This window comes from Acartia tonsa, chromosome 7 (genome assembly GCF_053477335.1).
Source record: "Acartia tonsa isolate MP-2025a chromosome 7, ASM5347733v1, whole genome shotgun sequence".
In the NCBI taxonomy this organism is placed as follows: domain Eukaryota; kingdom Metazoa; phylum Arthropoda; class Copepoda; order Calanoida; family Acartiidae; genus Acartia; species Acartia tonsa.
The window spans coordinates 5,119,272-5,141,395 of record NC_137266.1 but is presented as its reverse complement, the minus strand read 5'-3'; the positions used below and the strand labels follow the sequence as shown (position 1 = coordinate 5,141,395).

The 22,124-nt window shown below is 32.1% G+C and overlaps 1 protein-coding gene across 3 annotated transcripts; it reads left to right on the top strand.

Moving 5' to 3' along the window:
* The first annotated feature begins 1,442 nt into the window (after positions 1 to 1,442).
* Positions 1,443 to 15,087, top strand: LOC145324720 (uncharacterized). Of its 3 annotated transcripts, XM_080167323.1 has the most exons (7): positions 1,452 to 1,574; positions 8,927 to 8,998; positions 10,051 to 10,160; positions 10,614 to 10,698; positions 12,647 to 12,738; positions 13,516 to 13,593; positions 13,744 to 15,087. In XM_080167323.1, the coding sequence occupies exons 1-6, from the start codon at positions 1,509 to 1,511 to the stop codon at positions 13,577 to 13,579; spliced, it is 489 nt and encodes a 162-aa protein (XP_080023449.1). In that variant the 5' UTR covers positions 1,452 to 1,508; the 3' UTR covers positions 13,580 to 13,593; positions 13,744 to 15,087. The 3 variants fall into 3 exon arrangements, with proteins under 3 accessions (XP_080023450.1, XP_080023449.1, XP_080023448.1); XM_080167324.1 differs by having other exon boundaries at positions 1,443 to 1,553; positions 13,516 to 15,085; XM_080167322.1 differs by having other exon boundaries at positions 13,516 to 15,083.
* Positions 15,088 to 22,124: the final 7,037 nt, after the last annotated feature.

Below are 22,124 nucleotides of genomic sequence, written 5' to 3'. Positions count from 1 at the left end.
TAATATTCTGCTAATTTAGTTCTGACAATCTGACAAGTGTTAATGTTCGTTTGTCCTTCCATTTCAGAGCTTCGCTTTTATGGATGTTGTCATCCTTGTTTTAAAAATATTCTGCTCTGTAGCTATCTATTTAGGGATGGAAAAGACATTGGATGATACATTATACTGGTACCCATGGTTTAATACGCGCTCTTTCATATGTTGGCTTAAAAAACGTAGGGGTTGGACAAACCAGCGGTATCCAAACCTTTCCACCTTTTTAAAAATCTACAGAAGGTTTTTTATCTAAATTGTGGTTGTATATAAATTTATCCTACATTGTTGTATCATTAGATTAAAACACTAGAGGGAGAAAGGGTTAAATAAAGTTGTACCTCCCCATCGCAACCGTCTTATGCAACCTTTCTATTGGCTCATTGAAAATTAACCAATGGTGTTGCTTATATTAATACAGCCAAGTAGCAGAAAATAATTTATAAGCAGACGAAAGAGGACTTTGAAAAAGGAAGGGAGGTAGTTGTCTGTATATGCATATATACTATGGATCTGTTGGTTGTATATAAATTTATCCAACATTGTCTTATCCCTAAAGATTTCTGATATCTAAGGACACAATTTTTAAAAGCGAAGCTTTTCTATAATTAGGTTCGGTTCGTCAGTCCGTAACGAATAGCTTGTTTCGCAAATTTAGAATTGTCCTATTGATTTCAAACTTTGCATGGTGATTCCTGTAGTAGTTTTAGAAAGCTTAGCATCTCTATAATCATTACCAGAATGTCCGTAAGTCCATTTTAAACATGTTGATTTTTTTACTTTTTAAATTTTTATGCAATCTAATAATCCAGTTGATCTGATTTTTGGTATACTGATTCCTGGGACAACAAAGTACAATATTATAAGCGAAACAATCTATAATCAAGTCCTAAAAATGTAAGTATGTACATAAACATTATTCTGAAACAAGCAGTATTTCAACAATTTTACTTACAATTTTGTTTCGACATTTATACATTTATATTCTGATTATTCAGTTCTGACACTATACAAGTGTTAGTGTCCGTTTGTCCTACCGTTTCCGTGCTTCGCTTTTATGGATGTTGTCATCCTTGTACTTGTTATTTATAAGTTGAAATGTGTTAATAGTTATCAAATTAGTAATGTCTTTATAATCAGCTTTTAATTCTGCAAGAAAAACAAGTTTCCAAGCAATTCAACAAAAAAACAAGGATGTCAACATCCATAAAAGCGAAGCTCTAAAACGGTAGGACAAACGAACATTAATTCTTGTAGAGTGTCAGAACTGAATAATCAGAATATAAATGTATATTTATAAAAGTAATTATAAAAATTATAAAACTGATAATAGAAAAGCTTCGCTTTTTAAAAATCTAGGAAATTTAAAATCAGATGTTTTGTCTCCTACCACATACTTATTTTGCATTAGTTTTAAGTTAATGTTTGTTGAATTAACAACATAAATTTTGTGGTTTTTTTTAGACATAATCAAAATGTTTTCTGTACGAAGTTTGTTAACATTATCTGTGGTACTTCAAGTAAGCTTTTTTATTACTAAGGTAAGAATTTTATTTTTTAATCCTTGAATAAAAGTAACAGGATGTGCGTCTGTTTGTACGAAGAATCTCACTGAACCGATATAATGTCCTTTACAGTGTAGATTCTCATAGTTACATAGTGGCTAGAAATCAACCTTATTCGACATTCACTCAAAGCCCCAAAAATAATGGACTTAAAAGTGTATTAAACTGTATATAAGACATTTGCGAATATATTGGTACCATTAATTTGCCTCTGAGATAAAAAAAAAAGTATGTTTTTTTGATATTTTTCTCTTGCAACAAATCAAATTTCAAATTTGAGTCACCAAAAATGCTAAACTAATTTTTGCTCTAGAAGAATCAATTTTTGGAGTTAGAAAGTGCTTAATACCTCATTTTAATCGCCTGGCATTGCTTTATAATATACAGGTAATGACTTGGTTGTTTATAGAACAGCTGACTAAAAAATCGAGGTTTTGTGATAAACCCACTTTTGTTGTTGCTCCATAAATGATATTTTTTTCCCCAATTTTTTTGGCTGTAAAGAAGCTTTATATATTCATATAACATCCACCTAAATTTGACTTTTGGTATTTTATTTATAACATCACCAGAGGGAAATGAATTTTGGAAAAAAATATCAATTTATATTTTACACTGCTATGCATTGTTCTTGTTCTTGTTTCTAAAAAAAATTTATATTATAAAAAAGAGAATTATTTAACGCTTCTATAGGTATGTTTATCATTTTTCTATGCTAAATATAACTATAATTACACCATTTTAAAGTTAGACATCTTAACATATTAACACAATTATTGAATTGGTCTGTATTATTAAGCTGGCAACCCTTAAAACAGCTGCATTTCATTATCCTATTATATATAGTTATTATATGTATAAACACACTTAATTTTTTAACTTTTTATTGATGGAATACATATGTTTCTCTATAAAAATAGATCATCAGTTACAATTAAGATGTATAAAATAAGAGTTAAAAAAAAATATATATATGTCAATGCATTTTGAATCCTTTTAAAAGACTAAATAAGAAAGAAGTGTTAGAAAATTGTGCCACCTGCGGGGTTTTTACTGCTTATATCCTCTTGGGGTTAGGGGGGAATTAGCAATTTTATATAAAAAGGGGGAGGTGTTTAAAAAGAATTTTTAAAGAGAAAAAAATAGGTCATATTTTATCATTTGCAGTTTTACAAATTAATACATGTTATATAAAGCTTTTTTGTCTGTAGCTTAAGATTTCGGTAAAGTATAAGGCTATTTTACTAATTTCCTTACTCCTTTAATTACAGAGCTCCTAGATGTTTGGAGCGCAGCTGCTAGTAAACAAACAAAGTAAAACGATTCCTGAATAATTGATTTACAATTTTAAAAAGCAAAACATTTTTACAATTAGGATGTGTATATCCACACCATGCACAGTGCCTTCTAAGGTGCTTTGACTTTAGTGTCAGAACCTAAATTGGGACATAGTGCATTTCATTACCCTAGGTTAGGTAACTTTATTTCACTTTTCAATAAAATCTAAAATGCAGCGGTTTTTGAGAAAATTAAATTTGAAAATTTCAAGTTCAATTTTCACCCACTAGGAGTTACCGTATAATCATAACAAGAAAAGCAAAGATTATTTATTTTTAATTTTGAACAAGTTTGCTCTAATAAATTTCTTCATAAAACCACTCCTGAAGTGATGTAATTAATGGCTATTTTTATCAATTGCTTTGCTAAGGTCACAGAAATTCAGCCTTAAATAAATCATATATAGGGAGGTTTTATGACTGACTTTATAAAAGCAAAGTTGTTCAAAATATTAAATAAATAATCTTTGATTTTCTTGTCATGATTATGCGGTAACTCCTAGTGGGTGAAAAATTAACTAGAAATTTTTAAATCTAATTTTCTCAAAAACCGCTGCATTTTAGATTTTTTTGAAAAGTGAAATGAAGTTACCTAACCTAGGGTAATGAAATGCACTATGTCCCAATTTAGGTTCTGACACTTAAGTCAAAGCACCTTCGAAGGCACTGTGCATGGTTAGCTCTTATTGTTAATTCAGGCATTTTAGAATTAATCTTAAATGTTGGAAGATGATTTAAGTAGCAGTAAGGTACTTAGCAACTTTATAATCATTACTTTATGTAAAGGGATGTCCCGGTGGGGGGGGGGGGGGGGTTAGGGGGTTAAGGGTTATTAATTAATTTGGGGCAACCCCATAATTTTTAAATTTTTAATTTTTAATCTTCCCCTCTCCCCCCCCCCCCAAAAAAAAATATAAAAAGCTTTGACGTCCTTGCCTTTTTTATATAATGATTACCCCACAAAATAAACATGGGGATGCCCAAATTTCCCTCCCCCCTTCCCCCCCAAATCAAAAAGCTTGGACGTCCTTGATTATGTAAGCTCATTTAAAACATACTGAAATCAATTTGTGTACAACAATTATCCTATTTAGTTTTTTAGTAGTGAAGCTACTCTATAATTCAAAATATTTGTCCGTCCATTGTCTGTCCATTCATCTGTATGTCTGTCCATTGGTATGTCTGTCTGTCTGAGACAGAAAGGGAAAAACAAGATTTTCTCGGCTTCTATAAAAGATAGAAGGCTTAAATTTTCATGGATTGAATATTCTCTCTCTCTATCAATACTCCATATTTTCATCAAGTTTCATTAGGATTTGCCAAAAAACTGGGGTGGGCTATATCGATTCCTACAATTCAAGTTTTCATGATTTTCTCTACTCCTATTCAAGATAGATGGTTGAAATTCAGGGATTGAATACTTTGATATTTTGCATAATTTTATCAAGTTTTATTGAGATTTACTTATTGGGGTTCTACCTCAAACACAGGAGTCCCAAAATTCGGAGTGGACAAATGCAGGAGTCCCAAACATCGGAGTGGACAAACGTAAGAATGGGACAAACGTCAGAGTGGACAAACATCAAGGTGGACAAACGTCGGAGTGGAAAACATTGGAGTGGACATTGCTTAAATAAAACCTAGGAGTGTCTACTATTTTAATAATATTACAATTTTGAAATTTTTTATACCCCTGTCTACAAAATAATGACTATGGCTGCAGCGCTCAGCCCCCTAGCCTATATCCTAACCTAACCTAACTAAGAAAAGTAACGGGACGAAGGTAGGGGGGGCTGTGTTTGTAAACAAAAATTCAAAATTGAAAAAAAAGTTTGGGACTCCTGTGTTTGTCCACTCCGACGTTTGTCCCAAAAATCCTGCGTTTGTCCACTCCAACGTTTGTCCCATTCCTGCGTTTGTTCCACTCTGACGTTTGGGACTCATGCATTTGTCCCTTCAATGTTTTTCCACTCCTACATTTGGCATGGAACCGATTATTGGTTGGGGTGCTAGTTTGATTCCTAGATTTGTAAGTTTTAAGGATTTTCTTTACTCCTATTAAAAAAAATTTAAAAGGCTGGGTTTATACCCCCCATAATATATTAAGGGGGGTGATTACCCCCATCCCTAAAAAAATTACCCTTTTACAAGCATCTCCCCCTGGATACTCCTGCACTCCCCCTTGTAGTTACTAGGCCAACTTTATGGTCTCTATTTTCAGGAAGCCCATTCAATTATGAGAAGTTCACATTATAAGAGCACTCTTATAGCATCCTCTCTATTAGCATTACATGTGTAATGCATTATAGACAGACAGATAGATATTGTGAGGGATCCTACACTTTATAACACCTTGTTTTGCATGGTAAAATTTGTTCCAATAGTTCTTGATATTGATATTTTATTTAAAAATTACAATAACTTGAATATAATGATGTTTAAAAAATGCTGGAATTATAGTTATATTTAGACTAGAAAAATGATTAACATACCTATAGAAGCATTAAATAATTCTCTTTTTAATTATAAAAATATTTTTTAGAAACAAGAACAAGAACAATGCATAGCAGTGTAAAATATAAATTGATATTATTTTCAAAATTCCAAAACTATCCAGGGTCCTATAGGAAGCATCAAGAAGAACTCAATAGGTACTGTAATTGTCGAAATCTTAAGCTAAAGACAACAAAGTTTACTACTTTATATAATAGGATAATAAAATGCAGCTGTTTTAAGAGTTGCCAGCTTAATAATACAGACCGATTCAATAATTGTGTTAATATGTTATGATGTCTAACTTTAAAATGGTGTAATTATAGTTATATTAAGCCTAGAAAAATGATAAACATACCTATAGAAGCGTTAAATAATTCTCTTTTTTATAATATAAATTTTTTTTAGAAACAAGAACAAGAACAATGCATAGCAGTGTAAAATATAAATTGATATTTTTTTTCCAAAATTCAATTCCCTCTGGTGATGTTATAAATAAAATACCAAAAGTCAAAAAAATTGGGAAAAAAATATCATTTATGGAGCAACAACAAAAGTGGGTTTATCACAAAACCTCGATTTTTTAGTCAGCTGTTCCATAAAAAACCAAGTCATTACCTGTATATTATAAAGCAATGCCAGGCGATTAAAATGAGGTATTAAGCACTTTCTATCTCCAAAAATTGATTCTTCTAGAGCAAAAATTAGTTTAGCATTTTTGGTGACTCAAATTTGAAATTTGATTTGTAGCAAGAGAAAAATATTAAAAAAACATACTTTTTTCTATCTAAGAGGCAAATTAATGGTATCAATATATTCGCAAATGTCTTATATACAAATTAATACACTTTTAAGTCCATTATTTTTGGGGCTTTGAGTGAATGTCGAATAAGGTTGATTTCTAGCCTAGTTCTGATAGATTTAAAATTATGTGGGGGGATAGTATCACCAAAGAGTAATCACCCCTTGAAATAGTGACCACCCCCTATGTTTTTATTTTTTATTGTAAAAACTAAAATTAAAAGTTAACAATGGTCCATGCAATCTTCCCCCCCCCCCCCTCCCTTTGAGGTCTCTAGGGGCGTATAAGCTATGAATTGATATATTTAGTAGCTACAATTTCATATGTTTCCTTGTTCATTAATGGATAAAAAATTATGCAAGCTATCCCAACTTAAATACAATTTTGTGATATTGAGACAATATTTGTTATAGTCGTTCTTCTACCGGATAAAGTTATCCTTGTTTGAAGCAAAATTAAGTAAGAAAATGATTTTTTTTGAAACTGAAATTGAATTTAAATTTTTTATCTGATTTTTATGCAACAGTCGCAATAAATTAATTTCAACAGTTATGTAAATATTTGGATATAGAGAGTTTATGGAAAAATGTTCCTTGTAACGATTGTTTCAAAAATTCTAGTTGAAATAGTTGATTACATATATAATATATGTATATTATATCCATAGACACAGTGTTTCGCCATTTTAGGGCTCATCAGTATGGCTCAATTCATCAGAGTTAATTTTTATATTATATATTATATATGTATGTACTATTGTATATTATATATGTATGTACTACTATCCTAAAGCTACTTTTATTTGCTTTCACTATGAAAACTTTGAAAAATACGTTAAGAGTAATTAGGACTTTCACACAATGTTTCTGTTGAGCAATGAAGATCCCCATTATTTTTAAATAAATTGAAAGTAAGCTGGGGATGGGTAGTTTTATTATCCCATGCCTTACCCCTGCGAGGGGCGTCTAACACTGTGGGGGTACACAGAAATTAATATAATGCAACCTAACTTTATTTTAACTAACGGATGCGCCCTTAGCATTTAGGGGCTCGGGATATGGAAGGGCAAGAAAATAGCATAAAACCTCACCTAGACTTATTGATAAAAATAAAGATAGCCTAAAACCATCTTTGGACCATATCGGTTAAGCGGTTAGCGAGATCCTTCGCTACAGACAAAAAAAGCTTACTACTTTACATTATAGGATATGTTCCAAAATTAAGGGGGGGGGGTGTTTCAGTGCTTAACGGAGCAATTTGTGTGAAAGAGCCGAGTAATCATTTGAAAGATCAATGAGCTTTTTTTCAATATTATTACTGGAACATGTCTGCGAGGTTTGCAATTTTTATTTACAATTTTTTTCAACTAAAATAGGATCGCACTTTTCTCTTTGCATGATAGCAGAAAAATTACTCTACAAGTTACAAATTCTGTTGGTCTATCATTAATTAAACAGCTTGTAGAAGATTAAAATATAAAGAAAAACACATTTATATAGCTAATTCTGAATTAATCCCCCCTTCCCCCCCCCCCCCCCCATCAATAACATGAAAATTTTAATTAGAAGTTCATGTCCTGCAGGGCTAATCGTGCAGTTTAGCAATATTAATAAATATATAAGTATCTTAAGGTATTTTATTTCTTTTTTTAAAAGAAATATTCGTTGTGCATATAAATCTTAAATAATTTATATCTCTCAAAATTTTCGTTCATTGACTTCTCTTATCTATCTTTAATATAAACTAGCGGCTTCGCCCCTAGCCTCTAGGGGCTTTGTCCCATGAGGTTTTTTTTGGAGGGGGGAGGGGGGTTAGTTGACCCCACTATTTTAATTTTAGTTTTGATTTTTCATTTTTTTGGGGGGGTTTGGGGGTGTCCCACCCCCCAAGAAAATAGTTATAAACCTTCCCTGGACCTATGAGAAGCTACCCTGTAAAGGAGAACCCGATCGGTTCAGCGGTTAGCGAGATCCTTTGCTACAAACAAACAGACAAACAGACAGACAGACAGATATCGTTCTACTTTGTATTATAGATGTAACTGTAATGGCTACTGTCTGTCTGTTTGTTTCGAAGGATCCTGCTAACCGCTGAACCGATATGGATCTTCTTTGCAGTGTAGCTTCTCATAGGTCCAGGGAAGGTTTATAACTATTGTGGGGGAGGGTACCAACACCTTCCCAAGAAGAATCACCCTAAAAAATCCTCCCCCTTCAATTTTTCTTTTTCTTTTTGAAACTCAAATTTTACATCAATTGACCCTAGAAGTCTCTAGATGCGTAGCCGCTTCATTGATAATACAATGAAAGATTTTAGAGCTTTTTAAAATAATTCTTTCAGCTTTTTTATAATATGATTTAATTATTACAAGATCAAAGATTTTAGAATATAACAAAATAACACGACATTTATCCAAAACTTTCTCTTTTAAAAACACACATTTTTTCCAGAAGGGAGGGGAAATGGACTTTAAATTACACTTTTCCTCAAAGTTTTTAGCAATGTTATCTTATTTGTTGGCCTTAAAATATTGGGTACTTATATTTGCGTCCAAACAGTCAACGTTGATTTTAATAAAAGAGAAGGAGTTTTTTTAATATGCATATGCATGAAAATATGCAATGTCTGTTTAGGGTCAGCTTACATTAATTTGTTTCATATTCTGTCAAGAATTTTGTAATTCTTGTTATTTTTAGACTGTAGCGGCAGTCATAGACGGACCTGAAAATCAACATCAATGCGATGGTGTTTTAAATCTTCATACACAGGTAAACAATCTAGTTAGGGATCCCTGCTAAATGGCAGTGGATACAACATGAAATCTTGATTAGGTGTCAAAGAAGATAAAGTATAGAATAGAATCCAGGTAGAAGATTCTGCCTGGCTAGCCTGAAGTAAAATTGGAAATTTTGAAAGACCAAAATGTCTATATGGCTGGTAATAAATAACTTGATTTCAGTAAATATTCAGAAAAAATATTCAAAAAAAATACATTTTGCAATAATTTACTAACAGCCATATAGACGCGTATCTAGCTTTCTTTATCCGATTCACAATGAATTGAAATGTAATTTTAAGTGCAAAGCCTTAAAATTTTTTATTAAGTTAGAAAATTACTTAAATTTTTTTTCTACAAAAAATATTGTTAGACACCAATCTTATTTAAGGGTCATAGAGTACCTTCTATTCATTGAGAGTAAAGAATACATTTAACAAGATTATAATATTAATTCTTTAACTTAACTTTGAAATGTAAAGAGATTGGAGATGTAACTAATATTTAACATTATCTATCACATTTTGATAGAAATTAAATTATTCTAGTTTTGTCCAACCACTCACTGTAAATTGTAATTTGAATCATTTTCCTTTTTGCGCATGTCAATCTTTATTTCAAATCAAAAGAATATTTAGGGTTTTTTATTCTATACTTTATCTTTTTTGTTAGTTGTATCTCTTATGTTCCAACTCTCTCTAGACAACCAACCCTATGATTGCAAGACCATAGTCTGGAAGTCCTTAATGTGTATGATAATTAGTTGCCGCCTGATTTAGGCATCTATCTCTATCTATCTATCTATCTAAAGGATGTGCAAAAAGAAATGTGTACATTTTTAAAATTAGGATTGCGCAGCTTATGTTAATAGTAGAAAAAAGTTATTTTTACCTTTAGAATCGCCATAAGCTCTAGTTTTCGGAATTATTAGAACGGTTCCTGTGCTGCAAATAATTTAAGAGCTAAAGTGGCACATTAGTGGTTAAATGTCCCAACTGACTTAAAACTTTTAAAAAATCTATCTAACTATCTATTTATTTATAGGATGGAACCAAAATTCAAGTAACCAAAGAAGATATTTTAAATGGAGTGGCTAAAGAATTGGGGAAACCCTATGTCCAATTGGGGCAAAGGGAAGGCTCTTGTTGTTATAGGTAGGATTTTATATTTTTTCCATGTACGTTATTTAAAATTCCAGTCGTTCTAAATGATCTTTTATCAAACATAGCACATTGAAATAAAACTAACTTTATTGTCAAAGAGATATATCTTTTTTTAATGTATTTAGTGAAAACTAAAAAACTTAGAGGACTCTAAGTACGCTGGAGGAAAGAGGAAAGGGGTGTAAATCGACCATTGAATTCAATTTTAGGTTGACAAACAAATATTTCAATGGGGGGTGTTTTTTCCTGGGGCAATCTTTCATGCAAGGATGGAGTTGCACTCCCCAATAATAGTCATAAACATATGCGAATATTTACTGGAAAGGAAAACTATATCGGTCCGAGGTAAGCTTCATACTTAGCAACACATAGATAGATAGACATCTTGTTTACTAATATATAAGAATATCAAGACATATTTTTATATTTTTATTTTTTGTTTAGGTTGAAATTCCGTCGAAATTCCTACTATGATTTAATGACAGATGGAGAACATAATATCAAAAGCAAAGTTTTCAATGTTAATATTGTAAGTATCATCAAAAGTGAAGCTTTTCTGCAAGTCTAGCTCAATGATTGTCTGTTTGTCTTTAGACCGTTACACGTCTATTGAACAAGAACAACATCCATAAACGTGTAGCACAACAGATCAGACTCCCAATTAACACTGGGTCATTCCTATCTAGTTTTTTGTTTAGGAATGAATATTTTTTGCCCTCGTGAATAAATGATGAGCCATCACTCCATCATTTACAAAAAACAAAAATTGAATAGGAATATCATTCTTATTTAAACAAAAAATTCATTTTTATGATAAATTGTGGTTTAATTTTGGTTTTTAATTTTCATTTTTTTCCCCGAGGTAGTCATTTTTTCCCCGAGGTAATTATGCTTTCTTTTAGTAATTAATAAAAATTCTAAAATCTTCAAAAAAAAATTTAAAATCTTTTTTAAAAAATTCAAAAATCTTCTAAAAACATTTTCTCAGATTTTTATTTAAATATGACTGTATAGACATGGGAATTCAGTCGTGCGAGGCTTGTGGTGCAGAACTAAGATTCTGTTCACCGGTTGCCATGCTCGGGGGAAAAAATGACTACCTCGGGGATAAAAATTACTACCTCAGGGAAAAAAATGACTACCTCAGGTAAAAAAAAGAATATTTACATCCACTATTTAAGGGGTCGTTTATGTGAGAATGAATATTTATAATTTAATATTATTTAAAATTCTAAACAAAAATTCTTTATAAATACATGATGCTTAAAATGGACATCATTTTTATACAAGTCCAGTCTAGCTTGATTGTCTGTTTGTATTTAAACCCTTAAACATTTATTTAACAAGAACAAGGATGACAATATTCATTAAAGCGTAGCTCAACAGACATACGGACTCTTTTGTAATTGTTATATAATGGATGTTCTTTCTTAATTATACTTTAAAGGGTATCAGCAAGTTTGAAATGGATAGAACAATATTAAAATGCCTGAATTAAATATCAGAACTATCCTAAACAGACGGAAGTCCAACCCTACCCTAGTTGTGTAAAAGCTTCTCTAAACAACAAGTAGCGAAGGGACAAACTGACACAAACATATAAAGAGTAGCATTGCTTAATAGTTATTTCTCGCATCGTATTATAAACGGCTTTCCGCGGATATAGAAAGAACAAATATGAGATTAAAACTAGTTTTTTTAGCCCCGAGGTGCCGGAGGCACCGGCTGAAAAAACTGGTTTTAATCTTATGATTGTACATTTCTATATTCGTAGAAAGCTGGATATAATACGATGCTAGACAGAGTTTTTTCGTATGGATGAGAACCGGTTCCTATCCACCGGATTCGAATGAATACGAGAAAACCAATTAAGACGTATGTGTCATAATAACGCTAAAGGGGATGACTTTTGAAAGATTGAGATAAAGATAAAAAGCCAAAGGCTTCAAAATCCCCAATACGTATACAAAAAGACCCTAAAGTGAGTCAGATTTAATTGAATTTTTTTTGCCCATATATAATATATATATTCTATTGGGGCCTTTTTTATGATTCACCCTCATAACATTTTTAAAAGCGAAGCTTTTGCATATTACGGTCGGTCCGTCAGTTTGTAACAATATACAATTTCAAATGTAGAATTTATTTAGTCTTCACCAAAAAGTCCTTATATTGATTATAAAAATAAAATGTCCATTTTTACTTAATATGGTTGTTCTATTACAACGTTTCATATGATGATTTACAAATTACTTCTTAGATTTCAAATGTTCGTTTTATGGATGTTGTCATTCTTGTTTTATAACTCTCAAAACTTTTTTAAAATGTAAAATCTCACCTAAAAAAAGAAAAAAATTCTGAAATCTGAGGTGGATTCTTAAAAAACTTTTTGGCTCACTGCCTCACTGATTTTAGTGAGCTAGTGAGCCAAAAAAAAATTTAAGAATCCACCTCTAGGTAGTTTTAAATAATTTCAGATCGCCTGTGTCTCAAGAGCCAACATAATAGTACCAGTCATCGGGAGTGCTTTTGCTCTGGTTGTCATTGCCACCGTCAGTATTCTTCTTTGGTAAGACTTGTTCTTGTTTTTAAATTTGAAGCAAGTTTATCCTTTTAAGTAACAGGATGTTTGTCTCTATGTGTGTACCATGGATCACGCTAACCTCTGGACCGATATGGTTCTCCTCCATTACAGTTAAGCTTCTCATAGGTCCTGGGAAAGTTTATAACTATTTTAGGGGAGGGAAACACCACCCACCTATTAGAAATCGACCCTAGGAGAAAATGACCAACTACAAAAGTTACCCAGAGGCCTCTAGGGGCGTAGCCGTTGGTATCCATAAATAGAACTAGACGCTTCCTTCTGATTTGAGGTTTGTAATTTTTTCCAAGTCCCAAAGAAAATAGCTTGAAACCAGAGCATATTCAAAATTCATATTTTCTAAAAAGCAGTGTTTAATTAAATCAAACCGATTAAATTATCCATTTTAGAGAAGCTTCATTTAGGTCTCAGTATGAATTTAATGATGGACGGTTTTAGCGCGGATCTAAAGGGATAAGACAATGGTCTATAAATTTATGTTCATTAACAATGATGATACCCCTATTGTGGTCTTACAGTTAGTGGTTGAAACATTTGAACAATTAACGTTTTAACCAACCAATCAAAATTCAATAAAAGTCTTTAAAGCTATTTTTAAAAAAACTTATTATATAACTTTTGGGACTATTGTGATAAACAGTCCTTTCCCTACCTGTGTTTTAGGCTATTTTAAGGCCCTTCTTCCCATAAATGTTTGGAAAGCATCCACTAGTATTTTAATAATTGATAATTTATATACTCTAGGCGAAGATACACGATCCGTAGACACCGCTTACCTTCCACAGATACTACTGATGATGAATCTTAAACAACAACAACAACAACCTTCCACAGACACTACTGATGATGAATATTAAACAACAACAACAACCTTCCACAGATACTACTGATGATGAATCTTAAACAACAACAACAACAACAACCTTCCACAGACACTACTGATGATGAATCTTAAACAACAACAACAACAACCTTCCACAGATACTACTGATGATGAATCTTAAACAACAACAACAACCTTCCACAGATACTACTGATGAGGAATCTTAAACAACAACAACAACAACCTTCCACAGACACTACTGATGATCAATCTTAAACAACAAATCTCAACAAATTACCTTTATTGTGTTTAATGAAAAACAAGGATGACAACATCCATAAAAGCGAAACTCTGAAATGGAAGGACAAACGAACATTACAACTTGTAGAGTGTCAGAACTGAATAAGCAGAATATTGTAAGTTATATGTTGGAAAAACTGCTACAGGATAATGTTTAAGGATCAACTTACATGTTTAGGTCTTGATTATAGAGATGCTTTACTTATAACATTGTGCTTTGTGGTCCTAGAAATCAGTATTACAAAAATCAGATAAAAGTTTGTTGTTAAAAAGGTAAAAAATCAAAATATTTAAAATGGACGTTCGGATATTATGGTAACGATTATAGAGTAATCACCATACAAAGTTTGAAATCAATAGAACAATTTTAACATGCTAAAATAAACGAAAATAGCTGACCGATACGGACCAAAACTAATTATAAAAAAGCTTCCCTTAAAAAAACTAAGTAATGGTGTACTGACACTTCTTAGACTGGCAAAAGTACAATCACTGTGTTTTTGACAAAAAGTAGGTGTGTTTTTGTCAATTTGTTTTTGCTGTAGTTCTGGCAACATTTTTTGCACAATGTCAAAATTACACCTTTACCGCTGACATAAACACAGTTTTATTGCCATTTTCACACCCATAAAATTCAATAAGGCAGTTTTCATGACAAAAATACACCTATTTTTAATATTCTATTCTTATTTATGTACACTTTTTTTATTTAACATCAATTTATAATTCATAGTAATTTATGCCAAAAAAAAAAATACTTGAACCAATGGTCATCATATTTATTTTTAAATGGGAACTATAAGTTAACTAAATTGGTAATTATCAGGACTCGTCAGCCGCGCCTCAGCCGCGTAAAAGCCTCAAATTGAAACAAGCTTATGCGCAAAAACAATAAATTCTGAAAAGATGGATTGTCTAATTCTATCTAGGAACAGGTTTAGACATCCCGCTGAAGTTCTAATATGCCGCTTATTGTGGCTTACACGCGGTTGATGCGCAGCTGCCGAGCCCTGGTAATCATCAATAAAAGTTATTATTATTGACATTAATCGACTTTACAAAGATGATTTATTTAGTACCTAAAACAGTTAGGGAGTTGAATCCAGTTTTATAGAAGCAGAAATATAATCTATGATTATGGTTTGGACCCTCTAAAACTGTAATCTACCCTTCCACTTTCCCCTCTCTTGGTGAAGATATCTTCAACGCCGATACGATTTTTGAAATATAAGATTCCACTTTTGTCTCTCTTGTTAAAGATATCTTCACCAAGAGAGGCAAAAGTGGAATCTTAAATTTCAAAAATCATATCGGCGTTGAAGATATCTTCACCAAGAGAGGGGAAAGTGGAATCTTACATTTCAAAAATCGTATCAGCGTTGAAGATATCTTCACCAAGAGAGGGGAAAGTAGAATCTTACATTTCAAAAATCGTATCGGCGTTGAAGATATCTTCACCAAGAGAGGGGAAAGTGGAAAGGTAGATTACAGTTTTAGAGGGTCCAAACCATAATCATAGATTATATTTCTGTTTCTATAAAAATGGATTCAACTCCCTAACTGTAAAACACATATTTTTTATTCTATCTATTCTTAGTTTAGACATGCTTTATATTAACATAACTTTCTAAATTCTATTTAAGATACTTTATTCATACTCTTTAGTATCGAAACTACACTACAAGTGTTGGTGTCTGTCTGTCTGTACTTCTTTTGGAAATTCTAGGATTTTTTAAAGCACAGCAGCTACTTTAAAAAATACTAGAATTTTCGTAACATCGCCCCATAAGGGGCGATTCGTCGTATTTTTAAAATGACTTTTTATAGGTTATTTTAGGTTATATTGGGTTAGGTGATATAGGAGAAAAGCTACTGTGAAAAATACGAAAGTGACTATACCCAAAAATAAAAAATTGTTGATTAAAAAAATTGCATAATATGAAGCCCAAATTTGTAATATTAATTTTTACAGCTTAAAATAACATTTTTGTTGAAACTATTCATGGATTTTTTTAAGGAATGGTTCAGGGCATATTTAAGGCTATTCAGCGGGTCCATCCCCCCCCCCCATCCCTTAAATCCTTATACTAAAGTAACAGGATGTTTGTCTGTGTGTGTATCTGTGTGTCTGTACCGAAGGATCTCGTTAACCGCTGAACCGATCGGGTTCTCCTTAACAGGGTAGATTCTCTCAGGAAGGTTTAGAACTATTTTGGAGGAGGGTACCACCACCCTCCCTAGAGAAATTAAATTTTTTAAAAATTTCCCAATTTTAGAAAGAGAGTTCAACGAAAAATAATCGTCAAACGTAAAATATTTTTTAACTTATTCTTTTAAAATCTAAAATAAGAAATTGAATTATTAAATTCGACTCTCTCCTCCTCAAGTGCCCCTAGAGGCCTCTAGGGGCGTAGCCGCTAGTATTTATATATAGAGACTAACCCAACTTTCTTGTTGTAAGGGGTAAAACCAAGGGATGAAGGGAGGGGACAATGGGCAATTAATTCAATTTAAGAGTTTTCGCTGAAAGGCCATGAAAACAAAATTTATCCAGAAAATTTGAAGGAAATTGTAAAGTGTTAATGGTTATCTAAATTAGAAAATTGAAACTTCTTCATCCCCTTTCCTATATTATCAACTTCCACCAAAATTCTAGATAACACGAAGGGTTCTTAGATTGTTTATTACACAAATATCACAGTAGAGTTTCTATACATGAAATGGCATTTTCTTAGAAAAAAAATATTTGTGAGAACCAGCCGGAATAATTTTATACAATATAAATTGTTTTTCTGCTAGAAATTGTGTTAATTGTCTGCTAGATTTATAACAAATTCCGCGGCAATTGTGCACTAGTACCCAAAGTCCCCAAATTCAGTCTAAATACTTCACAAACACTTTAAGCTGGTACCCAAGGTCTAAGACCCTCCCTCCCTGGGTGAAACCATTATTTTAATAATAATTTACCTCAAGTTTTTACAAAAAAAATCAAAACTATTATATTTTTTAAAATCAAAACAGATATGATTCAAATTGTTCATATATTTAAGAAAATCTATAGTTAAAGGACGCCTGCAAGAAATACCACGCTTTAACTGCTGAAAGACTGCCACAAGTAGACCAAATACCCCAAATTTAAAGCCTTCAGCTTCAATAACAAAAAATTTCTAGGCATTTCAAAATAGCATTTTATGTACGATGAAATATTTGAAAGATTTCCAATGCTCATAAAAGAAAAAACAATATTAAATTACGTCACCTAGACACAAAATTATAACCTTATCTTTGTCAGAAACTTAGATTGCCGGTAACTGATTACATTTTTACAATAAAAACACCACATTTCATAGTCAAAATCTATGAAAAAAATTTTATTTAAATTGCATTTTTAAACAAAAATCATAGCGGAAACAAAGGGGGAAACTAATACAAGCTCAGCTGTGATTGGTTGTTAAGCTGATTCAGCCTTCTGATTGGCTACAGTACACTCGGTACAACGCAATTTAAACTTAATTTTTTTTAATGATTTTGACTATAAAAATGGGTATTTTTATTGTAAAAATATAATTAGTTACTGGAAACCTAAATTTATGACAAAAATAAGATTATAATTTTGTTTCTAGGCCACGTAGTTTAATTTCAAAGTTTTCAACATGAGCAATGGAGCATTGCAATTCTTTCAAATTTTCATTGTACATGAAATGTAATTTTAAAATGCCTAGAACTTTTTTGTTATAGAAGCTGAAGGCTTCAAATTTGGGGTATTTGGTCTACTTGTGGCAGTCTTTCAGCAGTTAAAGCGTGGTATTTCTTGCAGGATTCCTTTAATACATTATATTAAAACAAATAAAATCTTGTATTTTGATATCAAAGTTATAACCTAAAATGTGATCAAATGTGTATTGTAATATAATACTGATAAAATAAATATTTTTTTTAATTTTTATATTTAGTTAATTTTCTTAATTGATAATAGTTATTTCTCGCATCATATTATAGACAGCTTTCCGCGGATATAGAATGTACAATTATAAGATTAAAACCAGTTTTTTTAGGCCCGAGGCAGGGGCGTCCAAGCTATCTATTTTGGGGGGGGTAAAATTTTTTTAAGGGGGGGGTAATTCGGTTTTGAGGGGGGTAAAATGGCGCACGAAGCGCGCCGCAAATTTTTTTTACCCCCCCCCAAAATTTTTACCCCGGGGGTTAAATTTGCTTGAGGGGGGGTAATTACCCCCCCTAAAATCTATTGGCAGGGGTAAAATTTGTTTACCCCCCCCCCCCCCAAAATTTACCCCCGGGGTAAAATTTCTGGGGGGGGGGTAATTTAAATTCTATCAAAAATTTAGTATTAAAAATGCGCGCGAAGCGCGCAAAAATTTTTTTGTTAGAGATTTTCTATTTTGTGGGGGGTATTTACCCCCCAAAAATTGTTTGGGGGGGGTAAATACCCCCTCCTAAATGGTTGGGGGTGCCTACGGTAAATTTTAAATGGGGGGGGTAATCGCCCCATTACCCCCCCCCCCCCCGTGGACGCCTATGGCCCGAGGTGCCGAAGGCGTTTGAAATTTTTAAGTAAAAAAGGACCTAAAAACAAAGGTTATTAAATAAAAGGGTGAAGGAAGCGAAAATTGACTTTGACTTATAAAAGGTCGGAAATTCAATATCAAACAGGGGACTTGCACAAAACAATTTAGCCCTCTAACTCTAATAGGAACTGAGATAATAGGGGGGGCGTTGAACGACCCCCCCTTCCCCCGACCGATTAAGGTGCGGCAAGGGGCCCGACTGTTAAATACTCCCCCCCCCCCCCTAAATAAAAAAGCTTGGACGCCCCTGTCGAAATTAATACCTTTTTTTTAGAGGAAAATAAATCATATATAAAAATATCAATAACAAAAAATACAATAACGTCAATAATGTTAATATTCCCGACGCTATTGGTTGATTTTCATAGACCCAACTGAGAGTCGGTACAGGGTCCTCTGGATGGGGTCATACAGTAATTTAACCCCTTCCCCCTATAATGTTTCACTCTAATATATAAAGTAAACAAGGATGACAACATCCATAAAAGCGAAGCACTGAAACGGTAAGACAAACGGACATTATCACTTGTATTAAAACTGCTTGATACAGGATAATGTTTATGGACATACTTACATTTTTAGGACTTAATTACAGAGTTGCTTCGCTTATAACATTATACTTTGTTGTCCCAGAAATCAACATATCAAAAATCAGATCAATCGGATAATTAGATCACATAAAAATTTGATGTTAAAAATCAATATGTTTAAAATGTACGTACGGACTTTCTGGTAATGATTTTAGAGTTGTTACGCTTTCTAAATTGTACCTCACTACTACATGAATCACCATGCAAACTTTGAAATCGATAGGACAACTCTAACATGACTTAATAAATGAAAACAGCTATCCGTTACAGACGTACGGACGGAAGGACGGGAGGACCGACCCTAATTATAGAAAAGCTTCGCTTTTAAAAATGAGCATAACAGACAGACGGATGGATCAGTTTGAGAGTAGATAAAACATTATTTCTTCTAATCTTCGTCTATCTTTAATAAAAGCTGAGAAAAAACAGATTCTTTCTATAAAATTGTAATATATCACAGACAAACGGACTACGTACTGATTTGTAAAGTAGATGATTCTTTAGTTGTCTATCTTTAATAGCAAAGTATTGCATATGAAATTAAATTTCTAATGTAGAATGATAGACAAACGGGCCAAACTTGATGCTCGCTCATTAAAAAAAAATGTGTTAGGTGTATATTAAAAGGTATCCGTCACACACAGACAGACAGACAGACACTCCATAAAGGTAGAAAAACTTTAAAATACCATAGATAAAAAAAAACAATTTACTTTAGAAATATGTAAACATGGTAACTATGACAATTTCTCTGCCATCCTCTCAATAACACAGACTCAAACACACACACATCCACACATCACAACACACCCTGAAGATTTTTAAAGTCTCTATGATATTTTTAGTTTATGTATGGGAGTTTTTTTTATTAGTTGCTTAAGAACTGTTCTGGAGAACCTTTATATTATAACTTTCGTCAGTCTGTTGGGCATGCTAAAAAATGCATAAATATTTATTTTTTTGAAAGGTTTCGTGATTTTATACATTTTAATGATCATACATCCAATTTATTTTTTGTTGACCTTGGAATATATGCTCTATTAGTCATATTGTCGGTTTGTCTAGAAAGGGTTTCTTGGAGATTCGTTACTTATGGATGTTGTCTTCCTTGTTTTCACTGGAATATTGGAATAGTACGTTAAATTTATTCTTTAGAGTAAAATGAAAGAAAATATAAGTTTGATATCTTATGAAGAGATCAATGGATGCCCTGTTCCTGTTACATATATAGTTGATGGTCTTGACAATGATACACAAAAGTTATGTATAGAGGTGAGAGATTTTCTTATTGTCTTGTATATGTCATGTATTTGAGTTATAGTTTTGATAAGCCATTTTTAAATATTAGCCATATATTCCAATTGTATGTAGTCATGTATTTGTTAATATATCGTTGTCATGTATGTGATTGATAGTCTAGACAATGATACACAAAAGTTATGTATAGAGCTGAGAGATATTATTATTGTCTTGTATTATGTCATGTATTTTAGTTATTCTAGACTTAGTCATATTCCAATTGCATGTAGTCATGTATTTTGTAAAAATATTGTTGTCATGTATATGATTAATAGTCTAGACAATGATCCACAGAAGTCATGTAAAGAGGTAATAGATTTTATTATTGTCTTGTATATGTCATGTATTTTAATTATAGTCTCGATAAGTCACTTTTATATATTAGCATTTTATATATTAGACTATATTGCATGTAGTCATGTATTTTGTAAAACTATTGTTGTCATGTATATGATTGACAGTCTAGACAATAATACACAGAAGTCATGTAAAGAGGTAATAGATTTTACTATTGTCTTGTATCATGTCATGTATTTTAGTTATTCTAGACTTAGTCATATTCTAATTGCATGTAGTCATGTATTTTGTAAAAATATTGTTGTCATATATATGATTGATAGTCTAGACAATGATACACAGAAGTCATGTAAAGATGTAATAGATTTTTTTATTGTCTTGTATTATGTCATGTATTTTAGTTATTATAGACTTAGTCATATTCCAATTGCATGTAGTCATGTATTTGTTAATATATTGTTGTCATGTATTTGATTGATAGTATAGACAATGATACACAGAAGTCATGTAAAGAGGTGATAGATTTTATTATTGTCTTGTATTATGTTATGTATTTTAGTTATTCTAGACTTAGTCATATTCCAATTGCATGTAGTCATGTATTTTGTAAAAATATTGTTGTCATGTATATGATTGATAGTCTAGACAATGATACACAATTGTCATGTAAAGAGGTAAAAAATTTTACTATTGTCTTGTATAATGTTATGTGTTTTAGTTATTCTAGACTTAGTTATGTAAAAAGTTTATATTTATCGTTTTGTTCATGTATTAGTCATGTATTTCAATTAAAATTGTTGTCATGTATATTGTTGATAGTCTAGACAATAATACACAGAAGTCATGTAAAGAGGTGATAAAATTTATTATTGTCTTGTAAGTGTCGTGCATTACATCAGTTAGTTTATACAAGTCATGTAAAAAGTAGATAGTTTTAATCATATTTTTGTAATAGTCATGTATTGCAAATTCATATAGTCGAGTCATGTATCTTGTAAATATATTGTTGTCATTAGGGTTGGGCCGGATATTTTTTTGGCCGGATACCGGATATCCGGCTGATTTCAAATGCCGGATATCCGGTATCCGGCCGTATATCCGGCCAACGCCGGTATCCGGCAAATATCCGGTTATCCGGCAAAATTACCGGATATCCGGCCAAACTACTACATATTAAAGTATCAAAAAAGAATAGGTATAGCCCCTTTCGTGGCAACGCACCTTAAGGGGCGATTCGTTGTATTTTTAAAATTGCTTTTTATAGGTTAGGTTATATTTGGTTAGGTGATTACTGTGAAAATACGAATAATTGCCACGAAAGGGACTATACCGGCAATAAAAAATTTCTTCATAAACTGGTGTTTTATATTATACTAGCGGCTGCGTCCCTAGTATCTAGGGATATTAGAAGGGACATGAAAGTGCAGAAAAATAACTTAAAACCTTACAACGACTTTT